Source organism: Centropristis striata, chromosome 16 (genome assembly GCF_030273125.1).
Source record: "Centropristis striata isolate RG_2023a ecotype Rhode Island chromosome 16, C.striata_1.0, whole genome shotgun sequence".
NCBI classification, from domain to species: Eukaryota; Metazoa; Chordata; class Actinopteri; order Perciformes; family Serranidae; genus Centropristis; species Centropristis striata.
The window spans coordinates 30,828,983-30,845,551 of record NC_081532.1 but is presented as its reverse complement, the minus strand read 5'-3'; the positions used below and the strand labels follow the sequence as shown (position 1 = coordinate 30,845,551).

General features: G+C 41.4%; 1 protein-coding gene across 1 annotated transcript in view; it reads right to left on the bottom strand.

Annotated features, from left to right (window-relative positions):
* Positions 1–621: 621 nt before the first annotated feature.
* The window catches only part of LOC131988614 (G patch domain-containing protein 2-like), a 30,001-nt gene continuing 14,053 nt past the window's right edge, over positions 622–16,569 (bottom strand). The window contains exons 9-10 of the mRNA XM_059353765.1: positions 13,320–13,405; positions 622–4,841 (exon numbers count right to left, since the gene is read on the bottom strand). Coding sequence (XP_059209748.1) covers positions 4,675–4,841; positions 13,320–13,405 — 253 coding nt within the window. The 3' untranslated portion in view covers positions 622–4,674. The remainder of the gene's footprint in view (positions 4,842–13,319; positions 13,406–16,569) is intronic.

Here is a 16,569-nt window from a genome sequence, read left to right as displayed (position 1 = left end):
GTAAGCTAAGACCTAAAGCTAAAACTACATCTGTATGATAAAGTATTAGGAGCCTTTGGTTGATTGAAGTGACTCAGGAGACGTTTGTATGTTGTTGTCAGATAAAACCTGATGCTTAAACTACCTTGGTATGATAAAGTGTCTGAGCTTTGGCTGATTAAAGTGACTGAGACTGAGAGATTCCTTGCTGTACCCAATAATAGTAAATATCTAGGCTAAATAAACAGATGAATATCTTCTTGAAAATCTATGAATGATCAATTCCTGTTATATCTGATTATTCATTCTGTTAACCGACTAATTGATTATTCAACTATGTTTGACTAATAATGTATTATATAATATCTGCGGCAATAGAAGGTCTAAAAAAATGGTTTTGGCTTGTAAAAATAATAATAACTTCACAACATCCTGCTTGATTGGTTACGATGCAGACAATGTTGTAAATACAACATTCACGACTTGTTACCAGCCAGCATGTAATCCCTGTCTCAGCCAGTGTTTCCTGTCTTTCTTTACTGTAATACTACCAAATAAAATAAAATAAATGCACATATAAATCAGTAAATATGCATACCGTATAACCTTAATCTCACATCTTCACATACAGATTTCACACGATCATAATCACTCATTTATTGCACACAAATTCAGTATTTGAAATAAATAGATACTGCAGTTTTTTTTCCCGTGAATACTCATGACATGGAGGAATGATCATAACATCACATATGACATGAAGTCTTTACATCATCTTAAAAAAAAAAAAATCCCATTTATATCATTTTGAAAATACACAAATGACATAAACAGAACAACAACTTCTTATCCATAATAGTCCATAATCACGATCAAAGCAGAGTATCCACCTCATGCTGACATTTATTTTGACATAACACCATGATAGAAAACAGCTACTGCATAAACGCTGCACTGCAGGTTTGACTGAATGTTACCATTGTGATGTCTCTCTAACATCTAGACACCGTGTAGGCTTTCTAAGGGAGGAGTAATCCTCTTTAGATCATTTGCAAAGCAATTAGGCATGCCTCCGCTGCTATTAAATATAAAGATAACGGCCTATAAGATAAGATGCTATTTGTACTACGTATCAAATGTGGATAGCTGCCTAAGAGCCCTGATATCAGGGAGATATATTTAAATCCTTGTAAATGAAATTAAAAAATACGACAGTAAAAAATTAGAGAGAGACATATCTACCCTACTATCTATCATGAAATTGAATTTATGAGTTTAATGTCCTTAGACCTAAATCCTCAATTAATGGACCTATAATTATGCATCACATCATAAATACTACACATTATACAGTGCAATCACTTTAAATGCTTCATGGATAATATCAACTCTGACATTCCACTGAAAAAGGCAAATATATAAATACTTTTAGCTGCCAAAAAAACCCACGAGATAATGTGAAATATATTGATCATTGATAGTGCAGCATGGCCACACTGACAATCACAGGGACACCTGCCCACACAAGGTTGGATTTCATGGCGAGAAGGGTGCCCAGATCAAACGGGAAACCCAAAGTGAGTTGAACTACGGTGACTCGCAACATGCGTTTGTCAGCAGGAACCAGAGAGCCTCTTTTGCATGTGTTTCTATCATCACTACACAGCAAGAACAAACGCCACCGACAAGAAAGAAGCCAAAAAAAAAGAGCAAATTCCCTACTGACCTGTGACACCGGGGGGGAGCAAGGGGCTGCCCTGCATGCATACAGAGGAGGTTCAAACAGAGTTTATGACTGCATTATCTCTCCTCTTCCTCATCACCTCTCCACCCATCAGTGGACACTAGAAGCCACTACGCTGCTGGAGCAGACAGACCAGGCATCACTCATTCACTCGCCTCCTAGGTGCCTTTGTCAGGTGATTGCTGGCGGAAAAAGGAAAACAGATCAATACATCTCCCATGGGCCTGACAGGTAATCTTTACCTGGGATGAAATATGAGTGGTACCAGCCTGCTGGATTCCTTAACTGTAACAGGGCAATTGACTGGCTGCACGGAAGCCATTCCCCCACTTCCTGGCCATTGGAAATACATTTTGGGGGCATACAGCCTGGCTGAGATGTCATTATGGTGGCTGCTAATTACCAGACTGGCAGGAGAGGTGTTCCCCCTCCTGCTACTAATGGAAGTGCATCTGAACTGATGCGTCTTCCTTCCCTGTCAATGTGTTGGCACCGAAACACAGACTGACGGATCGGGCAATGGCGAGAAGCTCTCCTTAAAACACTACACAGTCAATACTTGTCACCACGTCCAGGGGCATATGTCTTGAAGACGCCACCAATGTATTTATCTTCCTTTATCCTTTTTGGTAATTATGAATGCATTCCTGTCGCGTGAAGAGCCCACGGTGCTGCCGGACCCCCTGGTCAAGCTGCAGCAGCGGGCCCAGCAGCAGTAGCCAGGAGTGTGTGTGTGTGTGTGTGTGGGGAGGGGGTGCTCTCTGCCTCAACACTTTGACTGATTCCTGTGGCAGGATGTCTTGTGTGAGGCATCCATTTAGACGAGTGTGCACACACAGCATTTATAAATGTCATCCCTGGCCAACATGATCACATAAAGCCTTCTCAGACAGATTATTGCAGACGTATAACTCACGTTAATTGGCAAATCTCATTCTACTAAATGCGATTCTTCTCTTAAATAAGGCTTTAAAGTGTCTGAAAAGACCATGTAGAATGTAGCTGATTAAAATGCAGTTCGTTTCATGAAAAAGGTATCCTGTAATCATTATAGGAGGTGCATACCTGTGCTTTCTGTTGCTGGGGAGATTTCAGATAAGCTTAGTGTTAATTTTTCTTAGCTAAAACTACCTTCTTTTTTTTTAACCTAATTGTGACGATATCAGCATGCAATATCATTGAGGCACGCCACAGCGCTCAGTCCTGACAACTGTGCTTTCATGATGCAGAATGTTTGCAGCTTGTGGGTCAGTTCTGGTGTCTTATTAATAGGGGTGTTGAAAATAATTGTACAATCGATGCATCGCAAACCAGATGTGGATGATTCTGCATTGAAGCAGTGACAGTCCATTATCGATAATCGATAATCAGACAGATAATGTGGGTAGTAGACTGGGCCTATACTATTTATTTTGGTTTAGAGAAATTTTGGTTATCAGGAATGTTCTTAGAGCAGCAGGAAGTTGTTAGAAGTTACAACTTGACTCCAAAAGTCGGCTATACCTTTTGTAAAGCACTTTAAATATGAAAAAGTGAACCTACTTTTATCAGACCAGTAGTATTTATTGATGAAAAAGTAATGTGTTGTAATATAAAAAAATCAAGGATGTGACGCATTGTGATGCATCGGAGAATCAAATTGAATCGTGGACTAGATAATCGTAATTGAATCGTGAGACCAGTGAAGATGCACAGCCCTACTTATTAACACATATTTTTTCCATGTTTGATGATGTATATTGGCTCTCATAATGAGAACAATACTGTTTGCCACTGTCGTCGTTATAGTTGTGATGTGGACTTTGCCATTTTTAAAACGTTTCAATTAGAGTTATATTGATAGTTCTAAAATAGTATCTAAAATAGCTGTGAAAATGAATACTGTTTATGTTTAAAATATGTTTTAAAGATATTCTGTGTGGTATGAAGTATGCATGTGTGTTTTTAAAGACAGTTATCACCTGTGTGGTTTAGGTCAATCAGAATGTTCTTTACTTGACTCTTATATGAAAATGCATTTTTCTGAAAATACTGCTTGTTTACCAGCGTTGTGTTTGATCTCACGGTATGCTGCCATTGATCTTTTAATGCATCTGATGCCGAGGGAGCCGGGGAAATGTATACCCCAAGGGTAGGTGAGGATCTAGTGTGCGACAGACTCTCCTCTCCTCTCCGGTCTCCGCCCGCCCCTCCAACTCAGCACAGCTCCAAAAGCAACTCATCCACCACCACTGCTGAAAAACAGGCTGTTCAAACAGATTTGCAGCTGGCCTTGAACTTAAATACATTTGGGGAAATTTGAATATGGAAGGTAAGCTGAAGAGAACAGAGGCGGCCCTCCGAGGACCGCGACTACACTCCCTCTGTGTTGTGCTAATGAGCACCTTTGTACAAACTGTAGCTTTTCAAATCCATGCTAATAGGAGGCCTGTACTTTGTGTGGCTCTCTACCGGTGGTCGTCTCTCTGAACCCCGTAGCAGCATGTGGTCGCTCGACATTCTGATGCTCTCCTGTCTCGGAGGTAGCTCCTGTACGTGTTGCCTGCACGGCCTTTGTTAGCTGCCGTAAAGTGGAGCAGACCCCCCTCACGGCCACACAGCCTCACCTGACCATCCTCCCACTGTTCCTGCTGACAAACGCTGCGCTACTAGAGTGGACGTAATTGTTGGATTGTGTGGTAGCAGGTGGCCTGGAGACTGTGTGTGGAAACAGGAGGAGCCTTCCAGTCTTGAGTCAAACGAGGAGCCTCTTGAAGCTGCTTTGAGGAGATGGCAGAGGGGCTTAACAAGGCTTGATTGCATTAACATTTGTCATGCTTAATATACTACCTGGAAGGACTGGATCTAGCAGTAACATGCTGATTTGAGGAGTAACGATGTGATTTTATCATTAAGTTTGTGCAGCAAGAGGAGTTTTGGCGGTTTTGTTCTCTGGCACAGTTTTTTCTTTGTCACTTAAGTGTGCTTGTCCAGCCTCGTTCACGCTCCTCGTGGTCCCCCTGGAGAGAAAATAAACTCTGTGAACCTGCTGCACTTGGCCCCACAGTCTCTAGGGTTAAGGTGTTACTGGCTCCCTGTGCCTCTTCTCCCCGATGATCCTTATGAAATGGGTTGCGAGCTGCAGAGGACGAAAAAAAAAAGTACATATCATATTCTGGACATGTAACACAACAAACAGTAAAAAGATACTCACATAAATCACATTTTCCTTTGCCGTTTCAATGGACAGCCTCCCGAATAAAAATTAAATTTAGTCCACGACTCATGGATCGCTCACTGTTTTAGGTATATTAAAATAAAACTTTGAAGCAATCCTCTTCTAATAGGTTAAATATTAATGAGGTTTTGGTCAAGTGAGCCAAATCCAATTTGGCCCCATATGACTTGTGGACATGGTTATTAAAAGGCCAATCTGTGCTGCTCCTATGGCTTAAACCCCCCCTCCAACCCTCCAGTTATGCAGTGGAAGAAGCAGTATGTTTTTAACTCCATTCATCACACGTTCACATCTCACTGACTACCTTTCTTTTTAAAGATCCTCTTTCTCTTGATCTCGCTCACCTTTAAAGCTTTTTGTCTGTGAGACTGAAGGGAAATATTTGAAAGAGAAAAGGGGCCAATTTTTGCAGCAAGCAGAGGAACTCTAAAACAATTGCGCTCCCTAACATGCTTGATAAATAAATCTTTCCCGATCTCGCCCCAAAAAAGTTAGCGGCGGTCACACAAGACATTTGCGAAGCAGTCCCGGAGCAGAGGACAAGGGAACTAGAAGTGACATTGTGGCTCTGGGCTGTCTCAAAGGATTAGGCATTACAGCATTCACTGGCATGTGCTTTTGCTCCTTCCCATTATATCTGCTTGTGCCTCTTTCCAGATGACTTCTTCCCCAAACTGATCCGGCGGGCAAGATAATTGATTAATATTTCTTGAGGGAACGATGACTAACCGTTGCCGAGTTTCAACCCAAACACTCGGGTTAAACATAGTCAAAGGCTTTGCATCAAAATTCAGGGGTTTTCATATTTGACAGATACACAGAAATGGCTGGGAACATTTAGTTTGTGAGTGTTTTTAACATGCACAGGGCATACCAGAGACTAGCCTCTGTCCCAGGTCAAGGTCACCATAGGATAAGCAGTTTATGCACAATTTTAAATTGTGATTAAAAGGACAGATATTTAGATAAACTAAACATTTTACAACACAAATCGAGGCTGTACTTAGTTGAAGGGAAGTGGCATTATTGTGGCTTATCACTGTACGAGTGTCTCATGTTTAGCTCATTGTATGGTGGAAGAAGTACTCAAATCCTCTTCTTGTGTTAGATATACGACATTCAGAGTCTGCACACAGCTCTCACCTCTGACGCCACAAGCAAACATTGAGGTGGCTGAGCTGAAGCACTCAAAGTGTTTTCGACTGCAAAGGTGCTGTTTTTACCACGCATTAGGGCTGGGCAATATGGCAAAAAAAAAAAATAGTCCAATCTCAATTATTATCACGATTTTTTATATTGTTTTTAAACTGCCAGTTTTAAAGCATCTGTACTGAAAATGCTTTCCGCATAATCATTTGGGTGGTACTTCTTCAAAAGATTAAACAGATTTGTTGTTGTTAGAAAGCCCATGCTGTTAATGTTTTGTTAATTTGTTTATTGAACCGAGTTCCATTCAGTAATAACTTGTTTCTGTAAGTTTTTATATGTCCCACGCTTATGAACGTACCAAAGCCATTCCGACGGTATTGAATGCACCATATCTGTGTGTGAATTGCCGTGCTGTGAATGTTCAGCTTCGCATTTAGCTCTGCGTTTGGTCTTTCTGTTAACTTCTCGGCAACTTACAAACAGTAGTGGATCAGGAAAAGATTGACTCTGATTGGCTGTTGTCACACACATTTCCGACATGTTTGATCGAGTAAATATGCTCACAGCTGATTACTGTAATCAACCTCAAATTTATCGCGATCACTAATCGCAATCATATAATAGCCCAGGCCTACCACGCATTCACATAGGCAGACTGATTTGTGAACAGAATTGTTCATATGCAGGCCTTTGTACGACATGAGTTATTATAGGACTCCACTAGAGGGCACATCACAGTACTCAGACTGTGCAGAAATATTAGATTTTCATGATTTAAACAATAAACATGGCGGAGGGGCACTTTGCTTCCATGACAACTATATTATCAGTGCAAACTGCCATATGAGCAGTACTGCGATCTCAGCACGTACACTCATACACTTACATGCACTAACATTTACTCACATGCAGGTGCAGCACTGCCCGACCACCAAAACAAAGAACAGAGAAGCTCAGATTACAACACACACAGAGTGAGTTCATTCCCTGCTCAGAACGCCATTACTCCACTACATCTTTACAGAAAAACAGCAGTTGTTTGCCGCTATATTAATGTCCTAAATGTCATATACAGCACTTTTAAAGTAACAATACAACAATTTAAAAAGGCTCAATTACTAGTTAAAGCATTGCAGTCAAAATTCTATTTTAGTAAAGAATAGAAGCATTATAAACAAAATGTACTTTGACAACATGTACTTCCTCTGCAGAAGTTTCCTGTGACTGATGCATTTATTATATATATATATATATCAGTTATATATTATTTTATATTTTATTATGTTTATTTTAATTTTATTGTTTTTACTAACCTACATATAGGAGAGGGACGCCTGCCAAAGGGTCAAAGATAAATCTGAGTGGTTGTGAGATGATTGATGGGGTACAAAACAAATATCAGTAAAAAAAATTTCTCTAACCATATTAGATTAACCTCAAATAGTTTCATTTAAATAAATTAATTAGAGACATTTACAGGAGGAAATATTCCTTTAGTGAATCTTCTAACAATTTTTATTTGTAGCTGCATTTTCACTGTGTTTTAACTGTAAAATGTCTTTGAGTACCATGTAAAGCGCTCTATAAATAAAATGTATTATTATTATTATTATTATAGACATCTGATCTGAAACTAGTTTTAAATAGAGTCACAGGCCATGAAGTTCAGGATCTCTGGTTTGATATTTAACAATACATGTATTTTATGAGATTAGCATGTGTGGAATGTAGTGGACAAGTACCTTAAATTTGTACTTAAGCACTAAGTTACTTTCCATCACTGTCTGACTGTATAACAGAGTATAATTAAAAAATTATGAATGTGAATAATGAACAGAACACCTACACTCACACTCAACTGGTTTTACATCAAGGTCGATAAAGACATTATAACGCAAAGGTTTTCCGTCAATGGGAGAATTACAGTACATGCATTTATTGTGGGTGATAATGGGAGGTTGAATGGAACCATCTTACCATCTTAATAAGCTCTCATGTGATGCTCTCTAAAAACAATCATTACAGGCCTTCCTGGAGCACTCCCCTACCCTGTGTTTATTAATCAGCTAATTACACATTGACAGTAATGGGCCTGCTGATTCCCACACTTAAATGAACAGGGCTGAATAGCTCTTTAATGATTAGCCTTTGTGTTTCTCTCTCCTGCTCACTCTCCTTCTCTCGCTCACACACACACACTCACAATTCCTTTCACAATTGAAAAAAATAGGAGAAAATCAGACCTCCCAGTGAGAACGTTTGCACACAAGCGAGTCAAGAAGCCCCTCACAGACTGCGCTGCTAAAAACAAATCTGTCTCCACAAACAGAAAACAATTAGAGTGGTTACAAAGGCAGCAGGTTCTTGGTTACAATGTGTCAAGTTGTGTGGGTTTCTGTGTTAAGCTGAGCCTCCAGCAACAGCAAAACCCACCGTGAAAGTTTGGTGGAGCAGCGCAGGCAGGTGCAGGTGCAGACGGAGGAGACGGGGTTGGGGGTGTGTGGGGGTTTTTGAAGGACGCGAGCAGGGTGCGGAGTGGAGCCGGAGAGGGCGAAATAGTGCGGTGGGCTGCATTTCTGTCAGCAGAAGTGATGGCTGAGTGGTAGCGTTATTTGTCTTGTGCTGCCATACGGCCCTCGCACCAGCCTGGGCATTAATGAGAGGGGGCCGGACCGCCGGGCAGGAACACGGCGGGCCTCAGACGCAGGTGATCTGTCACGCAGCCGTCTTGCTCGGGCAAGGAGACACGTGAAGACAGAGGGGAGAGCAGAGGCAGCAGGGCTGACCGAGGGGCCGGCCCCCACATGGGCACCCACATGTGGCACTTTCCAACATATAGAGATAACGCACGTACAGTCTGACCAAGTTTCCAAACTAACCTCCTGCCCTGCCTATTTACTCTAACCTCTGGAACGGAGCACACTGAATAAGTTTAGGATTATTACCATCATCCTTTTATAGAGATAAAGATGAAGGGCATTATACAGTAGGAGACAGCAGGGGAGGAGTAAAATTGCAATAATTAATTAGTCTGTGTGTGAGACCAGCCAAGGCTATTAAAATCCATCAGGATCTTTAAACATACTGATTCATCTTTGCCTCACGAATAATTCTCCCAAAACTGTGGAGTGTGGAAAATGTATTCATTTCTATTCTCGGTCATTGGGCAACATGGTGATATTCTAAAAAGGCACTCGTTGCTGTATACAAATATTCTCATCAAATATCAATATTTGCAGAAATTGTCCGTGTAGACACAGCTTGTAAAATTCAAGCATTTTCAATGTAGCTAAACTAATAACATCTATACTCTCAAAGCCTACTAGAGGTGTGAATCTGCAGAGGCACGATACGATTTTATCCCGATACTTGACTTATGATACGATATTATTGTGATTTTAAGCATTTTGCGAAATAGTGAGTATTGCAATACAATATATTGCGATTTAACTGTTTAACTGCATTTTCTGTCCACAAAATTAAATTCCATCCAGAACTGTTTTGTCAAATAAGAGAAAATTCTCAGTCTATTCATCTCACTTCAGTCTTTTTTTTCCTCCACAATGAGAGTCAAACCCACAGACTGACCAACAAAGTATTCAGTCAAACTGAACTGAAATCAAACATGTATTCCTTAGATCTTATTGTTTCATATGATTCCAGTATATTCCTAAAAGTAAGCCTCCGAAAAACCTGTTTAAAATAGTGCTAAATATGAACGCTAAATATCAATACTTTGCTGTCATGAATCAATATAATATCGCCACGCAAAATATCACGACACTATGCTGTATCGATTTTTTCCCCCTCCCCTAAAGCCTACATCATCACATCTAAATTCAAATACATTCAAAAAAAATGTTTCTGTGCTTTGAGAGCCATGCAGTTCCATTATATTCCATAAGGCAGACAGTAATCGCACTACAGACAAGAGAAACATTTTTTATTTTTGTTTGGGGGTGAACTGTCCCTTTAAGTGACTAAGTCAATCTGTATTTTTAATAATAAACAATAACATATATTAGAAAACTGGCATGCTTTGTGTCTATATCTAGTAAGGACTTGTTGGATTGAGCTGGATTGCTGGATTGATGGTGGTGAGAAAAGTAGAAAATGGCCAATTTACGGCTGAGAAATGGAGCGGTCATCTAATCCAAACAGATACCAGGCTTGATAAGTTGTTGTTTTTTCTTTTTTTCTTTTTTTTCACAACCAGCTTCAGCACTTCCACGGCAGTGCTAAAAGGGTAAAGAAAGAAGACAAAGCAACAGCTGGGTACCGCCTCAGTAATTCCCCACGGAGACCTGGAAGACACCTCCGGCCGCAGACCATTTTCACTCCTGATTACAGAGTTTCAAATCAAGCACTAACACATACAACAATCCACTTCCTCTGGCCAACTCAAACAAAGACTCGGCTGTCGTGTTCACTAAGAGCAAGACGCCGTTCTTTCTGCTAAATGCAGTCCCTCCATGCAAACAAGATGTTTACCAGAAAACAACCCCGCTCAACAAATCACTGAATCTGATTTTGTGTCTTCATGTCAGAATGGCAACAAACCAGAATTTGTACACAGTGTGTGTGAAAGCTTGTCAGAGTGAATGTGCATCTCCTGGCGGTGTTGAGATTACTGAGGAGAGACATGGCGGCTGAAGGCTGCCAAAGTAAAGATTTATACAGAGCAGTTGCAGCTGCAGAAACTGACATTGGACGACATGGGATGCATGATAAATCATGGTGGACAGGGGGCACTAGACTCAAGAAGCAGGAAAACACTCTGAATGGGGCTAAGGGGGGACATGCCAATCAGGGACTCTCCTGATCCTTCATTTAGGAAACAGATCATCTTTTAATCACTTCATCCAAAACACCCACAAAAGAATAGCTAAATGCTAATTTAACTATTTTTGTTGTTATCATTATATTTGTCAAAACAAATACCTCTAGTTGTACCAGGCATTAAAATGAACAAGAAATTGAAGAAAACAAGGGTAGTTTAGGGTAGTTAGTAGTACTTTTTTCCATGATTGTTAATGAGATAACTGCCCTCTGTAATTTGCACATTTTGACAACAAATAGGAATTTTTTGTGAAAAAAGGAATAAATCAGTTTTCTTTAACATTTTAACACATGTATTCCCCCTCTTTTACAACAGACTGTGGCTCTGTTAACTGTCGAGAAACTGAGGGATGCCCCTCGTTCCGCATGTTGAATATGAGGGGTCCTTAAGGGCCAGGGGTGAATCCTTTTTTACTTTTATGGGAAGTGGTTCAGCGCCAGGGAGGTGAAGGACAGAGTTGCCGGCCGTTCCATCACTCAGTGCAATAAATTGATGCAATCTGTATCCAAGTAAAGCATTGGCTGTTTTTAAATTCCACCTCTTTTATCCAAATGAATGATGGAGCCAGGTACAGTGCACTGTGCAACAATATTAATATACATCAGAGGCCCGCCGCACCCCTCACTAAATCAGGGAACCACCAGCATTTGTTATTTAAATGACAAACAGCAGCTGCAGGAGTGGAGCATGGAGAGGGGACGCAGAAGAAAAGGTGGACAAACCAATTCAGATTTCAATCCGGCAAAGACACAAGGCCCCGAGCCATGACTCTAATGAAAAAAGGCAGCTCCACTGGTCCAAACAGACACAACGGCTGCTGCTCGGTGCCACCTCCAATAGGGTGAACTCCACATCACACTTCCCTTCTTCTTTCGCTTTAAACAAGCGTTACACAGCTACAAAGTCTAACTGCATACTTCTCTCTGCAGGTCACACCAAATATTTCACATTCTGCAATTTTTAGTGGAATAAAATAAATCTATTATAAGACTAAGACCACATTTCCGTTTCATGGTAAGGCATGGCTGGAGTTCCAAGCGAGCTGAGCCGATGATGTAGGAGTTTTAAAACACTGCAGACCACCGACTTCCTGCACTAACCTGCAGTCTTTAAATAGTCAAGCTAGCATCAAAATTGCAGCTCGCCAAATTACACCATACACTATGCCAAACTACACTATGGCAGACAGCTGACGAAGTGCAGGCGTTTCTCTGATTGGTTGGCTACAAAAGGACACTATGGCCATGGATAGATTAATGAATGGGTGCAGTGGGCATAGGCACAAACTGTCAGGCCCCTCTGGTCTCAAACCGCCAGCGTCACTGAAGAAACATATATCCAGGAAGAGACTCAAAATGATGACAAAGAAAGTATAACGGCAACAAGGAGAAAGAAAAAACTACAAAAGAGATCAAAACAACTACATTTTCTTTTCAGCATCTGAGGCCCTGTTTAGATGGAGATCTAAAGATTTTAGATCTAAAGATGTTATTCCACATTTAGACCAGCATCTTTAGGGGGGGAATCTGCGTGCATACGGTGACGCAAAAGTATGTCAGATTCGATGTAGTATGTATGCCAGGTGGCTAGGTGGGACTGTGAAGCACTGCCACACAACACAGCACCACCAAGAGCTCACACATGCACAGACACTTATCTTATCTCCTACTTCTCTTCCTAGTAACGCGAAATAGAATAGAAACAGAAATAGAAAAAAATGCCCTAGGTAATTAATGCACCTTCTCTGTTCTGATATATTATCTGTGATAATTCTGCTTAACTGCTTGAATGACTCCTGGATAGTTATCAGAGCTGCTAGGGCAACTTGAATGTCTGACTGATAGAAATAGTCCGACATGTTTGTTGTTGTTTGCCTGGACTGCACATGGATGTTACATAAAGCAACGAGAGCCAGCGTGAGCTGATCAGAGACACTTTTGTGTTTTCGACACTTTAGACAGAAACCCAACAGTTGAGCGTTATTAAGATTTCCACTCTGGAGGGTGGTTTCATTTTTTTGCGTATTTAAGCCCCAAAAATGACGTCGCCTTCTAAATGAAAGGCACATCTGATAAAATATTTTATCGTTTTCACCAGAGAGCGTTGTCGTGTAAACAGGCCCTGACTGAATGGGCTGATTTTCTCCTAACCTGGCTGTAAATAGATGCCTACACTAAGGGGTTATATCGGCAGTGGGAAATGAAACAGAGAAAAGAACCTGGTACCAAAAATGAGTCGAGCAGAGATGCTAGGTCTGCGAGAAAATTATACTTAAAGCTGTTTTTTGTTAAACAAAATCTGCAGGTTTAGGTTTCTATGTAACCACATAACACCTCTAATAATAAAAATAAGGCATAATAAGAGATTCTGGCTTTTGTGGTGGGAGATACCTGATGTTGTGATGGACACAGCTTCTATTTCCCTCCTCCTCCTGATGTCACTCTGGGACCAGTATGCACAGGAAACATTAGTCTGCCTGTGGGGGGACAGAGAGAACAAACACAATATGATGATGCTGCTCCCGCCCACAACACACACATAAACATGTAGAAATTTAACAATTTCACAAAAGTCGATAAATGCAAGCGATGCACATTTGCAAACACAGCAGCTTTTACATTCAGCCTCAGTTTGCCACATCTTAATTTTTCTTCATTAATACGTATTTTCTGCAGGGAGAATATTGGATGAGGAGAGGTGCTGGGGTGCATGAGGCTGAGTCATTGCAGAGTTCACATAAACAAATTACACCTGCTCTATGCCTCCTGTGTCATATGTCAGGAGCCCTGAAATAGGAAAAGCCCCCCCCACCCCACTGGCTTAATAGCCCTGAGTTCGGAGATGTAAAGTTAAGGTCAAGGTCCGCTCCATCACTGGGGGGGGGGTGGGGGCGGCTGATGTGCTGTGGATGTTTGTGCATTGGAGGAGGAGGAGGGGGACAGTGGAGTGTTTGAGTGAGCGAGGGAGGGCGCTACAATAAAATATGACAGAAAAAAAAAGATTTAAGTTAAAATCTTGCACATTCTGCTTGTTATACACAACTAAACTGTGTCTCAGAGATTTAAAGAACAATATGGTGTGCTGTGAGAAAATGCTAGTAAACCAAACTTGTAAAAATGAATTCACAACAAATTGCAAAAGAACAGAAGCTCATAGAGACGAGAGCTCCTTGTTAACCAGCGCGGCTCATCTCGGACTGCAGGCTACATAAAGCTCCCAACCCTTACAGGCACATGCTACAATAAGGCCCCGTCAGGGCAGCCTTTTAACAGGCAGCCTGTTCCATGACCTCAGCGCCCATAAATCACATGACGGGTGTGCAGGCGCGGGGTGTCGAGAGCTGTGCGGGGCATGCTTTGAGCGAAGTCTCTATGTTGTATAATCAATAGATATAAAAATAAATGGCCTGACCGTTATTCTCTCCCAGCTACCCCTCTCTAATAAAATCCCAGTAATGCATATTTCATTTACTTTTATACTTATTGATTACCTGTACTCCAGTTAGTAAATCACGCGCCTATCGATCCCTCAATCGTACCTCTGTCGGACAGCACATAACCAGCCATTTGCGCCCCTGATAAAGAGCTCAGGCATTGAACTCCCCACAGTAAATCTTTGCAAACTAACTTTTTAATTCCAAAATCGATCCCCGTTTAAACGTCGCATTATTTCACGAGGCACGCCTGCGGTATTAAAAGTAATACCCTGATGCATTTGGTCTTAATGTGTGGAGGTCCATCCCTGCAGCTCTTCCCTCATTACACAGAGGCCGAGGTGCTCGGGGGCCCTGCAGCCTGGAGGGAGGCTAGGGCCCTCCGCTGCTGCTGCTGAGAGCCGAGACACAGAGCCGCTCTGTGGCCGCCAGGAGCCCACTGAGACGCTCAGCACAATGCTAATCAAACATGAGAATACCATCAGCTGGCTCATTAACCAAGGCAAAACACCACCATTCATCTCAGAGCAGAACCTTTTTATAAGCATGTTACAGTGTAAAACTGAGAGAAGTGATAAAAAAAAAAAAAAAAAAAAAGGCACAACACTGTTTTTATTATTTAACATCTGCTCCTTCATCAGTTTTAACAGTGTGACAGATGTCGGCCAGTTGTTTTGTCCCTAAATATACAGAAACGGTGATGAGAAAACAAAGATTGACTTAGAGGCAATGAGCAATGGAAAAACAAGTAATATGTAATGAAGATGGCCAACAACAACTCAATTCTATCACAAGGACACTGAAGAAAAAGTCTCCAAGATGGATTTTTCAGGTCATATAAGACACTTTTAAATGCAGCGACGTCCCTTAGGGTGCAGAGTAAAACAGCACTGACACAGGGTCAATTGTAATTTTGGCGCCCACATTCAAAAGCAAATATATCAATTAAAAATAATAAATCAAAAGAGGAGTGAGGAGCTGCAGTTACAAAATGGCCATCTATTTTCATTAGGGTACACGGCGCTTCAGGTGTGAGCAGGATCTCAAGATTAATAGAGGTATTCAAATGAATCAGAAAGGATTAGGGTCTCCTGGGGACATAATCAATAGCTCCAAATCAATAATCAATAGGCCACTCACACCAATATACTAACTGCTGACACCGAGATCTCACAATTAAAATGAAAACTGGGAAGGGAGTGGCGTAAGACTATGATTTATCTCACAGCGCAAGTGTCATTTAGAAATAAATAAGTCAATAGATAAAAGCTGCTGCTGCCTGGCTCAGGTGGGAGGCAGTTATGCATTTTAACGTGGCCGCCGCCCCCCGAGCATTACAGCCAAATCCCACAAAGCATCGCGCCTATTCAACACGCCGATACCGGGATAAACAGCATGCAACCTCATACAGCCTTTATCACTTAACATCAAATCTCTGATTGTCGCCGTCAACTGGCAGCAAACAGGAGATGACAGCTTTTATTAATACAGTATCATTTCAACCTGGCCGCAGTACAAGATTAATGCTTACACTCTGCTCACAGAGAAAACACTTTTCTCTCAAGGGTGTTTGGAAACAAAGAAAAGTCAGATGTATGGGAGCTCAGCGCTAGAAATCGATCAGTAAGATGCTGGAAAAGAAATGAAAATATAGCGAAGTGAGATCGAGGAGGACGTTTTAAAAGTTGTTAAGAGCAGGCTTGAGCGATTATAGCATTCCTCATTGTCATGCAAAACAATAACTGGAACTGCTGTTGTGTTTGCATGTGAATGTGTGTTTTTAGAGGAAGTTAAAGGAAGTAAATGGGTGCTGGAGCTGGGTCGTAAGGACGGAGCTGCCTTCTCACTGGAGAGTGGATTTGAGCAGCTTGGGGAGATAGATTCAGCTCGTGCCGTCCAACGGGACACATCAGAAGCCCCTCTCGTCAATCCCCCCTCTCTCCCTCGTTCATTTGGGAGTATGATTTATACTTTTTGAAGTGAAGGGTCTTGAATCCCACTATAAAGGAATTAAGAGGTCTCCCCTGAGTCCGCCATTCAAATGAGAGCATGGCAGGGATATGAGGGCTTTTTAATAGAGAGAAATTAGTATTCACAATGCCTCAAACTGGAATCTGAAGGAACCTTTCAGGTGGAGAAGAAAGGGCCAGTTTAGAAAAGAAAGCCTAAGAAGTCGGGGGCTTTTCATAGCAGTCGTGTTTTTGCCC